Source organism: Polistes dominula, unplaced genomic scaffold (assembly GCF_049000335.1).
Source record: "Polistes dominula isolate Pdom_NZ unplaced genomic scaffold, Pdom_raw_medaka contig_26, whole genome shotgun sequence".
NCBI lineage: Eukaryota > Metazoa > Arthropoda > Insecta > Hymenoptera > Vespidae > Polistes > Polistes dominula.
Genome location: NW_028300939.1, coordinates 3396608 through 3415318, shown reverse-complemented (window position 1 = coordinate 3415318; position 18711 = coordinate 3396608). Strand labels below are relative to the sequence as shown.

Genomic DNA, 18711 nt, shown 5'->3' with positions numbered 1-18711 from the left:
AGTCTCCATAATCTTCCTTTTATCTCGAAGTTTGCTTTTTCAGAAGTCAGAGGACTTACATACACACACATATACACACATACACACACACACATTTAATACGTGTATCGAACAGCAAGTTTCGATGAATTGTCTAGTACAAAATGCCGCGACGTGACGCCGCTAGAGAATCATCGTCTTGTGACAAAGGTGAATCGGTTGTGGTGACAAAAGAACATTGCGAACATCAAAATCGTTCCAGTAATCATCATTAAAGTACGTCAATCGGTACGATGACTGATAGCTGACGGATGGATTTTTTATGCTTTACATTTTTGAAACGTCCATAGGATTAACAATTGAACAACGGTGGAAGGTATAACTTATTTTTCTTTTATTTATGATGTTTTGTGCTATTTTTGTTACCTTTTAATCTCATAAATTGTGCAGAATAGTGATAAGATATTTCTTTTAAGATATACTTAAAGATAATACTTAAAGGGACTGTAAGGCTTGTTCTGATCGTAATATGTCTGTAGGTAGGCGGGAAGTAACATATTATTGTGATATGCGTCCGGATAAACCTAAGATGCATCTTTGGTGTTGTTTTACGAAATATTATACAAAAACTAATTACAGAGTATAATAATTCTCAAATTTTGTAGTTTTTGATGAAAAAGAAATAAATTGGTTAAATTTGATTATTTGTATAAGTTTGTTTGTTTATAAATGACTTTAAAATACTTACATGTAAAATGTTTCCCTTATTTGGCCGAATTCTTTTCGAGTGCAAAGGGTTAAATAAACAACTTTTGTGAAAAAATATGTAGTGTTATATACAGTAGATCAAAAAAACTAGATGATTAATATAAGTGTTGTGAACATATAGTAATTTGCATGCATCATTGCACGCGATAAAGTTCTTAACAACTTCTCTAACACTTTGTGCGCCACGTCCGTCACCAGTGGCAGACACTAGACTTTTCGTTAGGCCGCGTCAGTCAGTGCTGGCTGACAGCGTAAAACATGGATATTTCTAAGCGGCGCGCATGGCCTGACGGGAATTCCTTAAAAATGAGCGTGGCCTAAATGGAACATTCTTGAAAATGAGCGTGACACTGAAAGTGTTAAGGCGGGTGATAGATGTAAAATAAAAAAAAATCGAATTTTCCTATTTTTCATAAATAGTTAGTTTACCATCCTAAAAATATGCCTGTAAATTTTTAGAATGAAATTCGCATTAGTTATCGATTGAAAATTCATTTAAGTACTCCGCCTTAATTTGGCGTTAGACGCGAAAGCTAAATTTTGAACGCGTTTTTCTCGAAACGACTTTTTTCAAACTGTAGTGAAAGAAAATTCAAAAAGGTTTAAACCGATTCTTGTGAAATTTAACACACATTTTCTTTATAGTATTAGCTTCTAGTTGAACTTCAAAAATACTACAAAAATTTTCAATAATTGTCATTTTTGACCAAAAGACCGTGAAGAAAAGTGTCAAAAATCAGACTTTTTTGTCTGAGTCGTGACAATTTACGATTTTTTGACTTTTTAGTTTTTCCTTAGTTCAACTAGAAGATACATGTTTTATGAACACGCTCCGATCCTTTTTTTAAATTTTAGATTGCTGTAACTGAAGCTAAAAATCACCATGATTGATGCGTTTCGTCGCTAGGGCCTCAGGAGATAAGTTACTACAGCGGCCATTTTGAAAAAAAAAATAAAATAAAAATCAGATTCTTATATTTTAATATGTAATGAATACACATGCTGAGTTTCAGAACGATTCATTTATTTTCCTTCTATTTTAAATAAGCCTCTGAAAAACGGTCAAAATTTAGGCGTTTACATATATTTCCGGCATGTATTTTATAAGTATATATAATTAATTAAAATATTAATAATTAATATCTAAATTATTTATAATAATTAATTTAAATATAAATTTTGTCTGTAACGTGTAAGATTTTTCTTTTTCTCGTTGTCCAACGCAGCTAATTTAGACGTGGATGCCTTAAAAGACATTACAGTAAATAAATGATGCAAAAAAAGAAAAAAATCTGGCATTCAAGGGATATTTTTTAATATTTCATTTTATTAAAAATAAATCCTCAAGAATAAATACAACAGGAAAATTTCACTGTTTTCACAACGATTAAATACTCTACTCTATAAAGAATAATCAGTAGTCGTTGTAAGCCATGATTTAGTAGATTATTTCGTACATGAAAGCAGATAAAATATTATTATTATTAGTTGACATTAGAAGCTCGAAAGTTTATTGTCGCAAATACCAAATCTCGCTATTGTTCCCGTCCCGGAGCGCAATTCTTCCATTCGCGGTCTTTATATCTTATTTCTTTCAGATCCCTTCTCTAATATTATCCTCCAATCTACGTCCCGGTCTACCTAGTGGTCTTTTTCCATTTAGTATACCGACCAATATTTTATGCGTCGTTCGATCCTGCCCCACGCGCGCCACGAAACCAGCCCATCTTAATCGGCGTGATTTTATGACATTAATAGTGTCCGATTTGTTTGTTCGATGTACTTCTTAGTTATGGGGTTTTCTCCATTCGCCGGTTTTCTCGTCGCGTTTTGCACCGAAGATTATACGAAGAACATTGTTTTTAAAAACCTTAACTTTCTTTTCGTCACGTAACGTAAGCGACCAAGTTTCACTAACATAAAGGACTACTGAAAGGATGATTGTACAACCGCGAGCTGAGTAATTTATTAACCGAATAAAAGCATGCATTGCCTAAATTGATTCTTGTATTGAGTTTTTCTTTAATTTCGTTCGTCTGGTTTATGATCAATCCTAAATACCTAAAGACACTGACTCGTTCAAAAATTTTATTCCGAACGACCAAAGTTCAAGTACTAGGCATATTCTAAACTCTATCGGTGACCATATTAATATTGTAATTGTATTATTTTATATTGCAATGTATTTGTATTGTATTTAAATTATTGTATCTGCTGAAATCGACGAGAAGTGAATTTATTTTATTATGATTTAATTTATATTATCATTCAATCTTTATATCGATTATTTTACGATATTATTATTTATGTTTTTATAAGATTTATATTTTATTGATAGCAAATGCGTGTAACATTGTTTAATAAGAATATACAGAAGCCGATAATAAAAAAAATAACATACAAAAATACGTCTTATAGAGTAGCCAGGTAGATATTTTTAAAATATAAGTGTTTTACAATCGGACATACGTAATAGCATTTGAATTGACTTATTGAACTTATAGACCAAGGTTAATAAGATACAGTAATAATAAGTAGCTCGAATATGCTAATAAAGCTTTGGTTGATATTATTTGTTGCAGAAATATATTCGAGGAATAAATAATTATGTTCTGACGATGATGTAGCATTTTCAACCTATTTGCGTCATTTAGAAATATGAAAAAAAAGACCATATTGCTAAAAAGTTTTTATCATGCATTAAGGTGTAAAATTGTATGAAAGCAGAAAAAAATAAAAGATAAGAAAAAGAAGCAAAATAAAAAATAATCATTGCATCCAAGCAATGTAACAATTATCAGTATTAGTGCTTCTCTCTGTAATCTTATACTGTTAGAGAGTGTGTTATTTTATTTATTAAATATTTTGATTTTTAATGATAAACGCAGTTAAGTATTTATACGCTTCGGTGATAGTGACTAGAAAATTGAGCATATATATACGTTTATGATGCAAATGGATTAAAATATATGGAAGAATTTTGAAAAGTTACAATATTAACGAGTTTATAGAAAATCTAAAGAACACAAAAGATTTGGCTTCCTCACATTGTAAAAGATTTGGGTTAGGTTTAAATAAATGGAATTAGTTTTTATGCAGAGTTTTATCCTCAAACTAGTTGGGGCAAGGTAAAGTGTCTGCCATAGCGCTAGGTCTAAACAATAATAAAATTTATTAATTAAATTAGAATTTCTATTGTTAAGCAATATAATAAAAATATAATCCCAAGATTATACCGGTGTCCTTTCATATATATAGTAACAATATTATAATAAATTAATCCTACAATTATCTTACTTTTGAAACTGTACATTCGTCACATTCTCTCGAAACTTAGTTTTTGAAAGTTTCACTTCTAACACGTGTGATCGGCAAACATGTTTTTTTTTGTTGTAACTAAAAAATGAGAAAAATTATTTATTGCACTTATGACTTTGTTCTAATTGCACACCCGCGCACAAAGTTTCACTTTTCAATTGTGGTCGTGCCATCGCCCACTTTGAGAACCGCTGCTGTAGATCCTAAGTTCATGGTACACATACATGTACATATACATATAAATATACATATACATATACACATTCTCATATATAAATCCACAGGTCAGTTATCTGATATTCAGCAGTCGTTATAAGACCACAGTAGAATAAAGGTGCTTAGTTCAACAGATATTTTTGTCAAGATAACGTTTTTAATACTTAGATTGTTATAATCGTTATTAATCACTCATCAACATGTTTAGTATATCATAGGATATAAAGTTTTCTAAAGTTTTTGTTTAATAGTGGAATTTCGAAATACTTATTATATTTTATTATGTTCCTTGTGAAAATATTATTTTGTATTATAGGGTAAGTTTTTAATTTTTTAACATTCTATACCGTATCCAACTGTAAAAATCACAAATGGCCAAATTATATGATAGAGTGTAATTAGTGTATTTACATATTCAAGATGAAGTGTCAGTCAAATTAAAATCATAAGTTTAATTAATTTTGTGAATAAAATTGATATGGCTTAGTAACAAATTATTAGGAGCTTTCATTGAATGAGATATTATATAAGTCATTGATTATTAAAGTGGCCTCAATTATTGCAAATATTAATTGCTATCATATATTACGCATCAGTTTAAAAAATTTTAAATTCTAGATAATGAAAATTCTTTAAAAGTAAATATAAATACTTCATTATAATATTTTTTAGAATAATGTATTATTTTTATATAATATAGACTTGAATTTTTCCAGCAATCCAAAATCAAACATTTTGTACCTATAATTAGTATCAATACCATATATTTCAAACACTTATAAATATTTACTGATCTTAAAAATTTGATATTTCTTACTTTATTTGTATGTAATGTATTTTTTTATTATAAAAGAAAACACACAAAATATGGCATCATTAAGGCAGGATTCTACTTTAGTCGCTCGAAAAAATAGGTATTTTTGTCAATGTTTTATTAGAAAACTAAGAAAGATATTGATGTAGGGTTTGTTGTGCTTCATAAATACACTCTTAAAGTACATTAAAAAATTTTTTAAATTTGTTTTATACGCTCTACAAACATTGGAGAGGCCCTTGAACTGAACGCCTAAAAATAGTCTAGCCTTTGCGGTGTTGTAAAAATCTTGACATCGGATTATCTGAAATGAAAAACTCGAATAGTTCTATGTTCACAAAGACTACAGCAACCGGTGGTAGCAGATTTTTTTATTTACAAACAAAAATAACAAAATGGCGTCAGTTGAAAAAAAATTATCAAAAAAATCTCTTTTTTTTCTCATTTTTTGTCAAAAAAAAATAGTTAAAATGAAAATTTTTTTATAAATCTGCTACCATCGGTTAACTATATGTGTATAGATTATGTGGTAAAAATTTCAGACGAATCGAATAGCTAGTTTCGGAGATTTTTACAACACGCGGTTCAAAAATGTGATTCCGAGAAAAACGCATTTAAAGTTTTTTTAAATACTTTTTTTACCCGCGCACGGGTAGATTCGAGGGACGAAAAAGTACAGTTAGGATGCTCTGATCGTTTTGAAATTTTTAAAGAGTATTCTTAAATATATTTATTTACGAATAATCGAAAAAGAAAAATTAAAAAAAAAATTACAAAGTAGAATCCTGCCTTAAAGCGGCCAAACGTATAAAGAGGAACTTTTTTCAATGATAGAGGAACCTAATTATTATAATCAACCAGGTAAAATTGCTACATTTTTTTCTTGAAAAAAAAAAAATTATTATAACAGGAGGCTTAGGAGTTCTAGGAAGGCTTAGAATGGAAAGACTTTTGAGGTAAAATTGTTTTATAAATGTTTTTGTTTCCAATCAGATTTGTACTTTCGTTATAAGGTTTAAATCATTAATTTTTACTAAATTTGAATAGTATGTACAATCGGAGAGTTCTTGTTAGAACTTTCATTCTCCTTGAGATTCATATTATAAGAAATAAATAAAAAAAAATATTCTTCGAGTTTAAAGTCTATCAATACATGTCAACTTTCGAACCATAGCAATGTAGGCTTCCTAAATAAGAAAAAAAGCATATAGTTTCTGTCACGCAAAAAGATAATTTATTTTTTTGACCGATTTAATTGCTAGAAAAAATATTAAATTTAGCATAAACTATCCATCTAATAGTACCTGTATTTAAAGATAACGATAATTATTCTTTATTTTTCTCTTTTTCTACTTCTCTCTTTACTTCAATATTTTAAATTTGACACAATAATGATTTATTTTATAAGAAATAATTTTCCGCTAAAAACTTGTACTATAAATGCAATTGCTGCGGTTTGCAGATGTTGTCCAGAAATAACAACGATTTATTTGCTGGTAAGGGCATAGAAACAGAAGGATCCGCAGACTCGATTTAAAGAATATTTCAATGATGTTGTGAGTAAAGTTACACAGTTTGTACTTATTATTATCGGAATAAACGATGTCACGATGTTTATATTTAAATCATTAGCTTTTTGATAGATTGAAGAGAGAGCAAAAAGATGTTGAAAAGAAGATTATTGTGATTGACGGAGACACGAGTCTATTGAATGTAGGATTGTCAGAGAATGACCGTGAACGCATTAAAGATACCGATGTAATTTTTCATAGTGCAGCATCAGTACGTTTTCTGGACAATATTCGTATTATAGTTAATACAAATATTAGAGGAACAAGGGATCTTCTCTTGCTTGCACAAGAGATGACAAGCTTAAAGGTATTATTTTCCTAGTTAAATCATTCGTATAAAAATGCGTATGTTTAAGCACAATTCCCGACTAGATCAATTTATTTATATATAAAACTTAGTTTAATTTTAAAAATAAATTGTTCTAATTTTATAATAATTTTGTTCTTTAGGCCTTTGTTTATGTTTCAACGGCTTACTCGCACTGTGTTTACAATAAAATCGAAGAAAAATTGTATAAGCCACCTATCAAGACAGATGATATAATTAGATTGACAGAGATTTTGATCAAAGATCAATTAGATTTAACCCTTTCGCTACGAGCGTCGCCTATAGGCGACAGCTGCGCGACGACTTGTGTGTTCGAGTGTCGCCTATAGACGACGTCAGTTTGATACCACTATATAATATGTTGTTGTGTAACACTTAAAGAATCGTATGACCCGGAGAATGACAAGTCTGCACAGAAAGATATTCGTCCGAACACCAGTTTACCTAAGTACAACATGCATACTTTCCGGCGCAGTGGCGCTACTTCGGCGGCACGCAGGCCCGTACAGCGGTGACGCTCCTACGGAAGACACTGCCGTAGCGAAAGGGTTAATTACCCCAAAGTAATAAAACATAAAAACCTACTGCATTCTTTTAGAGATAAATCGATAAGCATATACGTTTGTTTTGCAGGCTACTGGGTTAGTAGCCCAGCACTTACGCATTTTCGAAGACAATCTGTAAAGATACTTTACGGCAATATTCTAATGGAATTCCAACTTGCATTGTTCGGCCATCTATTGTTGTCGCAACAGAAAAAGAACCAATTGCTGGTTTGGTAAACAATTTTTATTGACTAACAGGTGCTATTTTTGGTAGCTTGACCGGTGTTTTACGAACACTGTATTGTGATGGAGATTTAATTTGCTATATAATTCCTACTGATTATGTTGTCAACAACATTATTGCTGCAGCATGGGACATTACAGAGAAACGGTAATTTTTTTTCTTTTTTGAATAATCTCTGATATCAACTTTTAATTAATCTTTTAAAATATCATTTACAATAAATAATTTAGAACTTTTTTTGTAGATCTATAACACAGAATGTTAATCTTTCCTGCAGAAGTAATAAATATTTACCTGTAGATGAAGATATTACAGTTTATAATGCTGTTTCCTGCGTTCTAAAACCAGTTACTTGGAATACTATGGAGAATTACCTGAAAACTAACGGATTTAATGTTCCATGGAAAAAAACAATTTAATACTGCTCCTGAATGTTGAACAAAAACTATTATTTCGATATTTTTCTGAAAATTTTTTTGCACTGGATACCTGTAATTATAGTGAGCTCCTTATTATATCTCAGCGGAAAAAAGCCGATGTATTGTATGACGATATTTAGATTTATTATTCGCCGATAAAAAGACACGTTAATAAATTAATTGGCTTTTTTCAGATTTTTTTTCACAATCTGTGAAAAACGACAATAAAATGGTCGCTCGTACTGTATGTTATGCTAACGCGAATCAGTTTGAAACAAATGTATAATTTTTTCTATTTTTAGGTAGATGTTAAGCAATCTGAAAAAATTTAATAACGTTTGTTCTTATCGGCAAATAATAAATCTAAATATCGTCATAGAATACATCGGCTTTCTTTCTCTGAAATATAATAAAGAGTCCACTATAATTACAGGTATCCAGTGCAAAAAAATTTTCAGAAAGGCGAGGGTCAAACGGCGAATAAAATATTGGTTGGTATACCAAATGGGAAAAGACTACTAGGTAGACCGGGACGTAGATTTGAGGATAATATTAGAAGAAACCTGAAAGAAATAGTTTATGAAGACTGCCAATGGAAGGATCGCGCTCATGGACGGGAACAATAGCGGGAATTGGTATTTGCGACTATTGAGTTATAGGGGATATTAAAAATACTCTTTTTTATAACACAATTTCCTTTTTACTTTATATGATAAGGTGGAAGCACGTCTTTACTCAATCAGGAGTAGAGAAAAGAATAAACGAATAACGAATAAACCAAAAGAAAAATGTTTCATCGCCAAGCACTTAAGATGCAGCTGTTCCTTGGTAGGGATAAAGAAAACAAAGATTAAAAAGGACCGCCCATCGATAGAACCATATATGTAATACTTCTATATGGACAGTTTAAATGGGAAGGAATGTCCCACTATTAAGGTGCCGACATATACTATTTTCTCTCTCGTCCCAGATACCTGGTTCACGTTGCGCATGCTTGAGAATTCCCCATGATATTAATAGAGGGGGAAGAATGAGGGAAATAATTTTGTGGTTATGATTCTGTTTACAAATATATTTATTATTGTAATTCAGAAAAACAATTATAAATTTTAAAAAACTTTTGTTTTTATTTAAATAATATTCTTTTTCCAACAATCAGTTATTGAAAAATGATGAAGTTGTGTTATTTATGTGATAGAAAAGCGTCGAGAGCTGACAATATTTCTTCGCATCAGTAAGTGCAAATGATTTTTAATTTTTTAGATGTAATCCTTTATTATGTTATTAATAATATTTAAATTTGATCAATTTTAGATTTCCGAAAAATTTGGAGATACGTTTGAAGTGGCTAAATGCTTGTGGATTAACTGAAAATAATGATGTAAAAAGAACTTACATATGTTCCAGACATTTCAAAGCTGATGATATTTGTCAATCAAAAATTTTTGGAGTTGTTAAATCTTCTATAAAACGTAATGCAGTTCCTACACTTTATTTAACAAATCCACTCAGTATTGATAAAACTAGTAAATTACCACCAAACACGCCGCTATCGGAAGTATTTGATGAGAATGGAGTCAGCAATCAATCGTCATCATGTTTTTCTGAGAATAATATTGTCAACCAATATAATGTACTCATTACTTTGCAAAAAAGTAAAATAATAAGATTTATGTATAAACATAGAAGGATAGTAACAAAAAAAATATTTATATATTATTTCTACTATTTGTAGGTCCAAAAAAATGTTTTGAAGTAGACAATACTGAATGTCAAACCTCAAATAATAGTAGCATTAATTTTGGTAAGTTTAATGGAAAAATTTAATTTTTTAATATTGTTAAATATTTTAATTCCAGGAGCCTCTTGTAACCAATCTGATTTAAATGAATTTATAGAAAATGCAAAATCAAATCCTATCAGCGAAGACGAAAATACTGGTGAGAATAAATATTATATTTGATTGTTAATATTTTTCAAATATTTTTCTAATTAATACTGTTTTATTCTTATTTAAAGTTTCACATGAAATTGATTCCCCAAATCAATTTCGAAAGCGTAAATTTTACGAGCCTCGTCATGTTAGTGAAATTTCAATATCAGATTTTGCGACGCCTAAAAGGAGTAAAAGAACCCTTTCTTTATTAAAAGAGACTGATAAAAAAAATCGGATAAAATAAAGCAGCTACAGAGGCAAACGAGGAACCTCGAGAAAAAAATTTCATCTTTGCAAGATTTAATAAATCATCTTAAGGAAAACCGTATGTTAACTGATGAGAGTTGTGATGCTCTAATGGTATAGTATATTCTAACTAATATAAATTGTATAATTATAAAATTGTAAATATTTTACACAAATGTTATGGATCACGAATTTAACTAATAATTTAGTTTATTGATGTTTTATGATAAGGTATTTATCATCAAATATTTGTAGCAATTGTACATATTTACATATTTAAAATTTTATTAATTGTACATATTTTTTGTGTAAAATAAACTTGTATCAGTTAAACGATTAGTTACATTTTTTTTATTTGATTATATTTCACTAATATTTTCACGTCCAAGTACTTAAGATATAATTTAAAATTTTTTACAAGCATTTCCAAGAAACAAAAATAGTTTGAGTGAGGTTTATTTTTTTTTTAATTTCAAAAATACTTCTTCTTTTTAATAAAATTATTCTTTTAAATTCTCCTAAACAGTAAAAAAAAATAATTGTTCAGTATTATCTTGTATTTTAAAATAAATTTGCATTGAATTAAAAAAAAAATTTTATAATAACATTCCTGTTTTGAATAACCCGCTGCTTTCCCCTTTGCGCACAAAAGAATGCGCAGAACCGAGCTGGAACCTCAGAGGACAGAGAAAGTGTTATTCTTCTGTCTTTCTTAGTCGGAACAGCTTCCACTTATAGAAACTGTCCATATAGAAGTATTACATATATGGATAGAACAAAATACTCTGTGTCCCATACCGGATATCGGATATTATTTATATACATAAAAGTATCGATTGTTTTTTGTAGATATGGTATAATAAACGCAGAATAAAGAATACTGCGTAGAACTCAACAAATTGTATTACAGCATAATCTATTGAATATTTACAGAACATGGAGATCTAGATATCCTCCAAATAATAAATTCATAAATTAGTAATAAAAAATATTTTAAAAATCGCGATAAAAACTATACTATATTTTAAGGTGGAAAAAATTATACGAAATGAAAAAATTTCAGTAAAATCGGTTGAGTAGTTTTGAAGTTCATCGTAAACATACAATGTGACACTAAATTTTTGTATGTACTGATGAGAGAAATTGAAACGTTACTCAGGAATGAAAGTTTTGACATTCTTTTACATTTTCAATAGAAATCGAAACGGTTAGTTTGTTAAGATCGTTTTCTAGCATTACAAAAAGGAAAAATACTTTTATGACCTCTTCTACTATCTTTAAAAAAAACTTTTTAATACTAAATATTATTGACGGGATAAACGTGTTTCACCATCTAATAGAAAAAGTATGCAGAATTTTTTTACTCTCTTTTACGTAGTAGCCGCAATACATTTCTATTATATATAAGCATTGCTACAAATTGTTCGGTGTAGATACAAAAAGATTTAATTTTTTTTCTCCCCTGCATCTGAGGCTCTGAATTTGTCAGCGATCTATTTGAAGGACTTTGATATTTTCAGTCCTCCTCTACGTATAGTATAGTTCTATTATATAGTATATTTCAAATAACGTATACGGATGATTCTTAGATAACTGTGATTTTTACAACTCAAAACTTTTAGAAATTAAAAATGCTTTATAACTTATGTTTTGGGTACTATTGTTTCCTAATTATGGTCAGAATTATTCCTGTAATGTAATTCTACTATTACTTCAATAGACAAAAAACTAGGACAAAAATTGAAAATTTTTCAATGTTACGGTACTGACAAATAAATGAAACATTCAAAGTACTTAGGTAAATCATTTAAAAATCCTAAAATAATAAAACGAATGATAAATTATAATACTCTTATAATGTTACAAAGACTTTTTTGGTATTTTCCTCTTGATTTTAACAATCTTTAAAATTTATTAATAATAGAATTAGAATAATAATTTTTATAGTTATCTTTGAATATATAACTAAGTCTAAAATGAGTTTTAATGAAAACTAGAACAACTGAAGATAATAATAAATGAAAGCATTAAGAAAATATGAATTTGAAAATTATTTGTTATTTTTACCATGGTACTGACATTAACGGTACTGACATTTAAATTTATAATTATCCTAACATTATTTTTGGCACATAATTAAAATGATTTTCCAAACAATTTCAATTGTACACATAAAATTAAATATATATTTTGAATAGTTAATCTAAAATATTGTATCATTATGTGTAAATTTCAATATCATGTTACTGGCATGTAATTTTATGACTTACCTGTTTCAGAACAAAACAAATTATTTCTGTCAAAATATCGGAACCAAAAATAATCATACAGCTGTAAACTATACACAAATAGTCCTTCATTAAAATGCCGCCAAAGAGAGCGAACAAAACTCAATGAAATATGGCGTTTAGTCAGAAAATATTCTATATTTAAAAATTAAATAAAATCCCAGGACACAGAAATCAATGACAATTATTCCTTTCTGCTAATCAATATATTGGTATAATTGCAGCATAATTTGATGGAATATACATTAGATTTTAGTTATAAATAAGCTAAACTTTAAATTATAAAACAAATTTTTATAGAAATTTACACATTTAGTTTGAGAAGCGAGAATCGGACATGCCACTGTACTGACATTTTTTGGGTGTATTTCTGTAAGTTATTTATAATCCATGACTACTTATGCTTCAATAGTCATTCTCGACGGTAGAATACTATCAAATTTATGAATTTTATAATTTTTTAAGAATCACCGATATACTAGTTAACAAATTCATATAAAAAGTTTATTAAAATATTTCTAATTGTCGAACATCATTTTTTTGTCACATATATTAGGTTGGGGAAAAAGTTATCCATTATTTTTACGTTAACTTCAAACCTTTATTTAACATACTTCTGGTTGTCTGATTTTGATCAAATATGCACCGTTTTGTTCGTTAATTTATTAACGTTTTAAAGGTAGCTTCACAATGCCTGTCTCATAAAAGTCTTGGTCCCTATTTGCGAAAAACTCTTGTGATCGATTTTTACAATCTTCTTTTAATGCCAATTTCTTATCAATAAGAAAGTTTTGCAGTGCAACAAAAATATGATAATCGCTTAGTGTAAAGTCTGGTCTATATGATGGATGCATCAAAATTTCCAAACCAATCTCCTGGAGGTTCTGGGAAGTCACTATAGTCATGTGTGACCTGGCGTTGTTCTGATCAAACACAACACCTCTCCTTTTGGCCAATTCTGGCCGTTTCTGGTCAATCGCTTGCTTTAAATGATCCAGTTGTTGACAGTAAAGATCCGAATTTAGTGTTTGACCATATTTAAGCAACTCATAATAAATGATTCCTTTCCAGTCCCACCAAATGCACAGTAGAACCTTCCTGGCCGTTAGTCCTGGCTTGGCTACCATTTATGCTGCTTCATCGCGCTTTGACCACGATCGTTTTCGCACAATATTGTCGTATGTGACCCATTTCTCATCCCCAGTCACCATCCGTTTAAGAAATGGGTCGATTTCATTCCGTTTGGCCAAGGCTTCGCAGATGGAAATTCGATGCATCATGTTTTTTGGTGTTAATTGGTGTGACACCCAAACATCGAGCTTCTTTTTGAATCCAGCTTTGCGCAAATGGTTTAAAACTGTTTTATGGTCGATCTTTAGCTCCTGGGCGATGCTACAACTACTAAGAAGCTGATCAACTTCGATTATTTCTGGGATTTTATCGACATTTTCGACGATAGGCCAGCCTGTGCGAGGTGCATCTTTAACATCAAAAATACCTGAACGGAATCGACGAAACCAAAATTGCACGTAATTATCTGTTACAGTATTGAGAGTGTAAGCACCATTTACAATTTCACCCGCCTAGCTTGAATTTTCGTCTTTAGAAAAGAAAAAGTGTGAAATGTACGGAATTTTCTCTTTGTTGACTTTCATTTTGAACACCCTGTAAATCACAATTGAATAGACCAAACAAAAAATGGTAAGGGAATTTTTTTTAGCTCTAAATGTCATCTTTCTAGCAAGGATAAATTTGACATTATTTGATTGATATTTTGCGAGAAATCGATAACTAAAGTCATCTAACGAAAAAATAATGGATTACTTTTTCCCCAACCTAATATTTAGTTATTCACTATCGATAATTGAATGTCTATCAAATACATGGGCAGTCATAGCTTTTTTACTTTAAATAAACCATTTGGACCGATCGTTTTGAAAGTGGTTAAGTCTACTTTCTCTTGTTTCGAGATAATTAAAGATTATCATATCAATGATTACTCAATTTCTTTTACCGATCAATTTTAAATTGTACAAAACATAGGCACTTTTTAAGAAGTTAAATATTAACTAGTTATCCACATAAAAAGTTTACAATAAATTAAGCATAAATTATGTGATATCTCTTTTTTTTTAAATGGGCTTAGACCACATTTAAAATAAACGATCCATTTAAACTATTATTAATTAATTGTACATGTAAAGAATTTCTGTTAAATATATAAGTATATGATGCAGCATTCGTAATTACAAATTATTCGCAATATTTTAATTTATTAAGCACTGCTGAATTTTGCGCGGAGCTGTTTCTCTGTACGGAAGGGTTCAACAGACAATTCCGTTCTCTACGAAATTATATTAAAATAAAGTATTTAATGATTAAATAATATTTTTTCTTTAAAATATATCACATATACTCTAACTTTAAAAATTTATTTTAATAATTAATAATACAAATAGGAGTATGATATATTTTAAAAGATGGCATCTGCGAAATTCATTATAGTGGCGCGTAGTGCCTAAGAGGTAATTGGTTATATAAATGTTAGGAGTTAAGGAATTTCTTATTATAAGGAACTATTTGTAGTTATTGTATTCTTCATAAGAGTGGACCGATGAATAAATATTTATTTTTTTATTTCCTTTTTTTCTACGTTCTTAATCTTTCTAAGTAAACGTTAAAAATTTTATTATTCCACTTATAATCATCAGATATTATTTGAACTATAAAAACAGATCTCAACTTCTATATAATTGCTAATAGTTTTAACGTGTAAACATCTTCTCGTTGAATAATGAAGTCAATAAATCTAATAGCAAAAATATTTCAAACCTATAAGGAAAATTACTTATATTCTAAACAAACAATTATCCTATTCTATCTGCTAATAATTATGAACAGAGTATTTTGTTGTTGTTTTTCACAGATTGTCAAATATAAAACATGTAAGTAAAAAAAGAATATAATAAAGAGTATAAAATCCAAAGAATCAAAATATTAAAAAACCACTTCAAAGTATAATGAGCTATTTTCAACCTGAAAACGATAAACAATAAAAAAAAGGATAATTAATTTTAAATAGAATAAACATAATATTTGTTATAAAAAAAAGATAATAAAACATTTACCTTCTATAAAAAGGTCTTGATTCCTCAACCGTATCCATTGGATCTTTGCCTAGAAATACTCGAATTCCTCTCATGTAAGTAATAGAAAAACACTCCCAATCAATATCAGCAACATTAAAGAAGAAGTTACTTTTATCAACCACAGATAATTTGTCCCATAACTTCAAGACATTATCGTTTGTAAATTCCCATTCATTCATTGTGAAAAAACTTATTACATGTTTACACTCCTCTATTTTTCTGTAGACATTAAGCAATCTGAAAAAAATATGCCATTATATTATTTATGTTCTATTTCATCGACGAATAATAAATAGTTTGTTAATCTAAATATCATTAATAATTACATTGGCTTTCTTCCGCTGAGATATAATAAGAAGTCCACAATAATTGCAGGTATCCAGTGCAAAACAATTTTAAGAAAACTATCGTAATAATAGTTTTTGTTTAATAATAAGCAGCAGTACCAAATTGTTTTTTTCCATGGAACATCAAATCCGTTAGTTAGTAGATAATTCTGCATAGTACCCCAAGTAACTGGTCTTTGAACACAGGAAACAGCATTATAAACTGAAATTTCTTCATCTACAGGTAAATATTTATTACTTCTAATGGAAAGATTACCACTCTGTGATATGGATCTACAAGAAAAAGTTCTATCTTATTTATTGTAAATAATATTTTAAGAGATTTACTAAAAGTTGATATTAGAGATTGTTCGAAAAAGAAGAAAAAAAATAACCGTTTTTCTGCAACGTTCCATGCTGCAGCAATAATGTTATTGACAACATAATCAGCAGGAATTATCTCGCAAATTAAGTCTTTATCACAATACAGTGTTCGTAAAACACCAGTCGCGCCACCAAAAATAACACCTGTAAGTCCATACAAATTGTTTATCCAACCAGCAATTGGTTCTTTTTCCGTTGCGACAATAATAGACGGCCGAACGATACAAGTTGGAATTCCATTAGAATATTGCCGTAAAGTATCTTCACAGATTGCCTTTGAAAATGCGTAAGTACTGGGCCACTTACCCAATAGACTGCAAAAAAAACGTATATGCTTATCGATTTATCTCTAAAAGAATGCAGTAGGTTTTTATGTTTTATTACTTTGGGGTAATTAAATCTAATTGGTCTTCGGTCAAAATCTCTGTCAATCTAATTATATCATCTGTCTTCATAGGTGGCTTATACAATTTTTCTTCGATTTTATTGTAAACACAGTGCGAGTAAGCCGTTGAAACATAAACAAAGGCCTAAAGAACAAAATTATTATAAAATTAGAACAATCTATTTTTAAAATTAAACTAAGTTTTATATAAAAATAAATTGATCTAGTCGGGAAATGTGCCTAAACATACGCATTTTTATACGAATGATTTTACTAGGAAAAAAATACCTTTAAGCTTGTCATCTCTTGTGCAAGCAAGAGAAGATCCCTTGTTCCTCTAATATTTGTATTAACTATAAGACGAATATTGTCCAGAAAACGTACGGATGCTGCACTATGAAAAATTACATCGGTATCTTTAATGCGATCGCGGTCCTTCTCTGACAATCCTAAATTTAATAGACTCGTGTCTCCTTCAATCAAAATAATTTTCTTTTCAACATCTTTTTGCTCTCTCTTCAATCTATCAAAAATCTAAAGATTTAAATATAAATTGTAATATTGGTGACATCTTTTATTCCCATAATAATAAGTACAAAATATGTAACTTTACTCACAACATCATTGAAATATTCTTTAAATCGAGTCTGCGGATCCTTCTGTTTCTTTGCCCTTACCAGCAAATAAATCGTTGTTATTTCTGGACAACATCTGCAAACCGCAGCAATTGCATTTATAGTACAAGTTTTTAGCGGAAAGTTATTTCTTATAAAATAAATCATTATTGTGTCAAATTTAAAATATTGAAGTAAAGAGAGAAGTAGAAAAAGAGAAAAATAAAGAATAATTATCGTTATCTTTAAATACAGGTACTATTAGATAGATATTGTCTGCTGAATTAAATATATTTTGTAGCAATTAAATCTGTAAAAAAAAAATAGTTATCTTTTTGCATGACAAAAACTCTATGCTATTTTCCTTATTTAGAAAGCTTACATTGCTTCGAAAGTTAAAATTAATTAATAGACTTCAAACTTGAACAATATTTTTTGTTATTTATTTCACACAATATGAATCTCAAGGAGAATAAAACTACTAACAAGAACTATCCGATTGTACATATTATCCAAATTTTTTTAAAATTTATGATCGGAAGCTTATAACGAATGTATTAACCCCTTGACCTATGCGATATATGACAATTTCGCGTGCCATAAGATACTTGAAAATCAGTCGCGCGCTGTGCCATTCAATTGTTCCGCTGCGTACCCGCTCGTTTAAAACACATATTCTTTACCACGAGTCAGACTCGTGGTATTCGCTTATAGCACAAACTTTTTACCACGAGTCAGACTCGTGGTATTCGCTTATAGCACAAACTTTTTACCACGAGTCTGACTCGTGGTAATAGGTCAAGGGGCTAATTGAATCGAGAACGAAAGCATATAAGAAAAATGTTTACCTTAAAAGTTTTTCCATTATAAGTCTTCCTATAAATCCTAAACCTCCTGTTATAAAAATTTTCTTTCCAGAAAAAAATGTAGCAATTTCACCCCGTTGATTATAATAATTCGGCTCTTCTATCATCGAAAATAGTTCCTCTTGATACGTTTGGCCACTTAATGATGCCATTTTTTGAATCCTTTTATAATAAAAAGATAATATTACATAGGAATGGAATAAGAAAAATTTCACTTTTTAGTAATTATCGATGACAGATAAATCTTAAAGATAAGTAATTATTTATACGTGATTGAAATAAATGCTTTTAATTCTAATTATGGTTCTAAGATGT

The 18711-nt window shown here is 29.4% G+C and overlaps 3 protein-coding genes across 11 annotated transcripts; 2 read left to right on the top strand and 1 right to left on the bottom strand.

The window, feature by feature from the left end:
• The first annotated feature begins 143 nt into the window (after positions 1 to 143).
• Positions 144 to 8828, top strand: LOC149032895 (fatty acyl-CoA reductase 1-like). Its single transcript, XM_089171459.1, has 8 exons — positions 144 to 240; positions 330 to 355; positions 6728 to 6973; positions 7117 to 7300; positions 7628 to 7772; positions 7814 to 7930; positions 8028 to 8178; positions 8661 to 8828. The coding sequence occupies exons 1-8, from the start codon at positions 144 to 146 to the stop codon at positions 8826 to 8828; spliced, it is 1134 nt and encodes a 377-aa protein (XP_089027585.1).
• LOC107071486 (uncharacterized) lies at positions 4365 to 10717 on the top strand. Of its 9 annotated transcripts, none has more exons than XM_089171485.1 (11): positions 4366 to 4598; positions 6558 to 6651; positions 6728 to 6973; positions 7117 to 7557; positions 7628 to 7930; positions 8028 to 8837; positions 8920 to 9436; positions 9517 to 9857; positions 9938 to 10006; positions 10062 to 10142; positions 10222 to 10717. In XM_089171485.1, exons 7-11 carry the CDS (start codon positions 9372 to 9374, stop codon positions 10380 to 10382), a joined length of 717 nt encoding a protein of 238 aa, XP_089027611.1. In that variant the 5' UTR covers positions 4366 to 4598; positions 6558 to 6651; positions 6728 to 6973; positions 7117 to 7557; positions 7628 to 7930; positions 8028 to 8837; positions 8920 to 9371; the 3' UTR covers positions 10383 to 10717. The 9 variants fall into 9 exon arrangements, with proteins under 9 accessions (XP_089027615.1, XP_089027611.1, XP_089027612.1 ...); XM_089171486.1 differs by adding an exon at positions 6006 to 6051 and having other exon boundaries at positions 6558 to 6973; XM_089171482.1 differs by having other exon boundaries at positions 4366 to 6051.
• A 4651-nt stretch (positions 10718 to 15368) lies between these two features.
• Positions 15369 to 18711, bottom strand: LOC149032894 (fatty acyl-CoA reductase wat-like). The gene is made up of 8 exons (XM_089171526.1): positions 18379 to 18711; positions 17534 to 17627; positions 17205 to 17450; positions 16916 to 17061; positions 16543 to 16845; positions 16148 to 16441; positions 15801 to 16058; positions 15369 to 15708 (listed from the first exon to the last, which is right to left on the bottom strand). Exons 1-8 carry the CDS (start codon positions 18546 to 18548, stop codon positions 15603 to 15605), a joined length of 1617 nt encoding a protein of 538 aa, XP_089027652.1. The 5' UTR covers positions 18549 to 18711; the 3' UTR covers positions 15369 to 15602.

Coding starts and splice junctions, on each gene's coding strand:
- LOC149032895 (XM_089171459.1), top strand. CDS start 144: ATGCCGCGACGTGACGCCGCTAGAGAATCATCGTCTTGTGACAAAGGT. Junction 7,773..7,813: donor AAGAACCAATTGCTGGTTTG/GTAAACAATTTT, acceptor TATTTTTGGTAG/CTTGACCGGTGTTTTACGAA. Junction 7,931..8,027: donor TGGGACATTACAGAGAAACG/GTAATTTTTTTT, acceptor CTTTTTTTGTAG/ATCTATAACACAGAATGTTA.
- LOC149032894 (XM_089171526.1), bottom strand. CDS start 18,548: ATGGCATCATTAAGTGGCCAAACGTATCAAGAGGAACTATTTTCGATG. Junction 16,059..16,147: donor CTCAGCGGAAGAAAGCCAAT/GTAATTATTAAT, acceptor TATTTTTTTCAG/ATTGCTTAATGTCTACAGAA. Junction 15,709..15,800: donor TCAAGACCTTTTTATAGAAG/GTAAATGTTTTA, acceptor TATCGTTTTCAG/GTTGAAAATAGCTCATTATA.
- LOC107071486 (XM_089171485.1), top strand. CDS start 9,372: ATGATGAAGTTGTGTTATTTATGTGATAGAAAAGCGTCGAGAGCTGAC. Junction 9,858..9,937: donor ACTCATTACTTTGCAAAAAA/GTAAAATAATAA, acceptor TACTATTTGTAG/GTCCAAAAAAATGTTTTGAA. Junction 10,143..10,221: donor CAGCGAAGACGAAAATACTG/GTGAGAATAAAT, acceptor TCTTATTTAAAG/TTTCACATGAAATTGATTCC.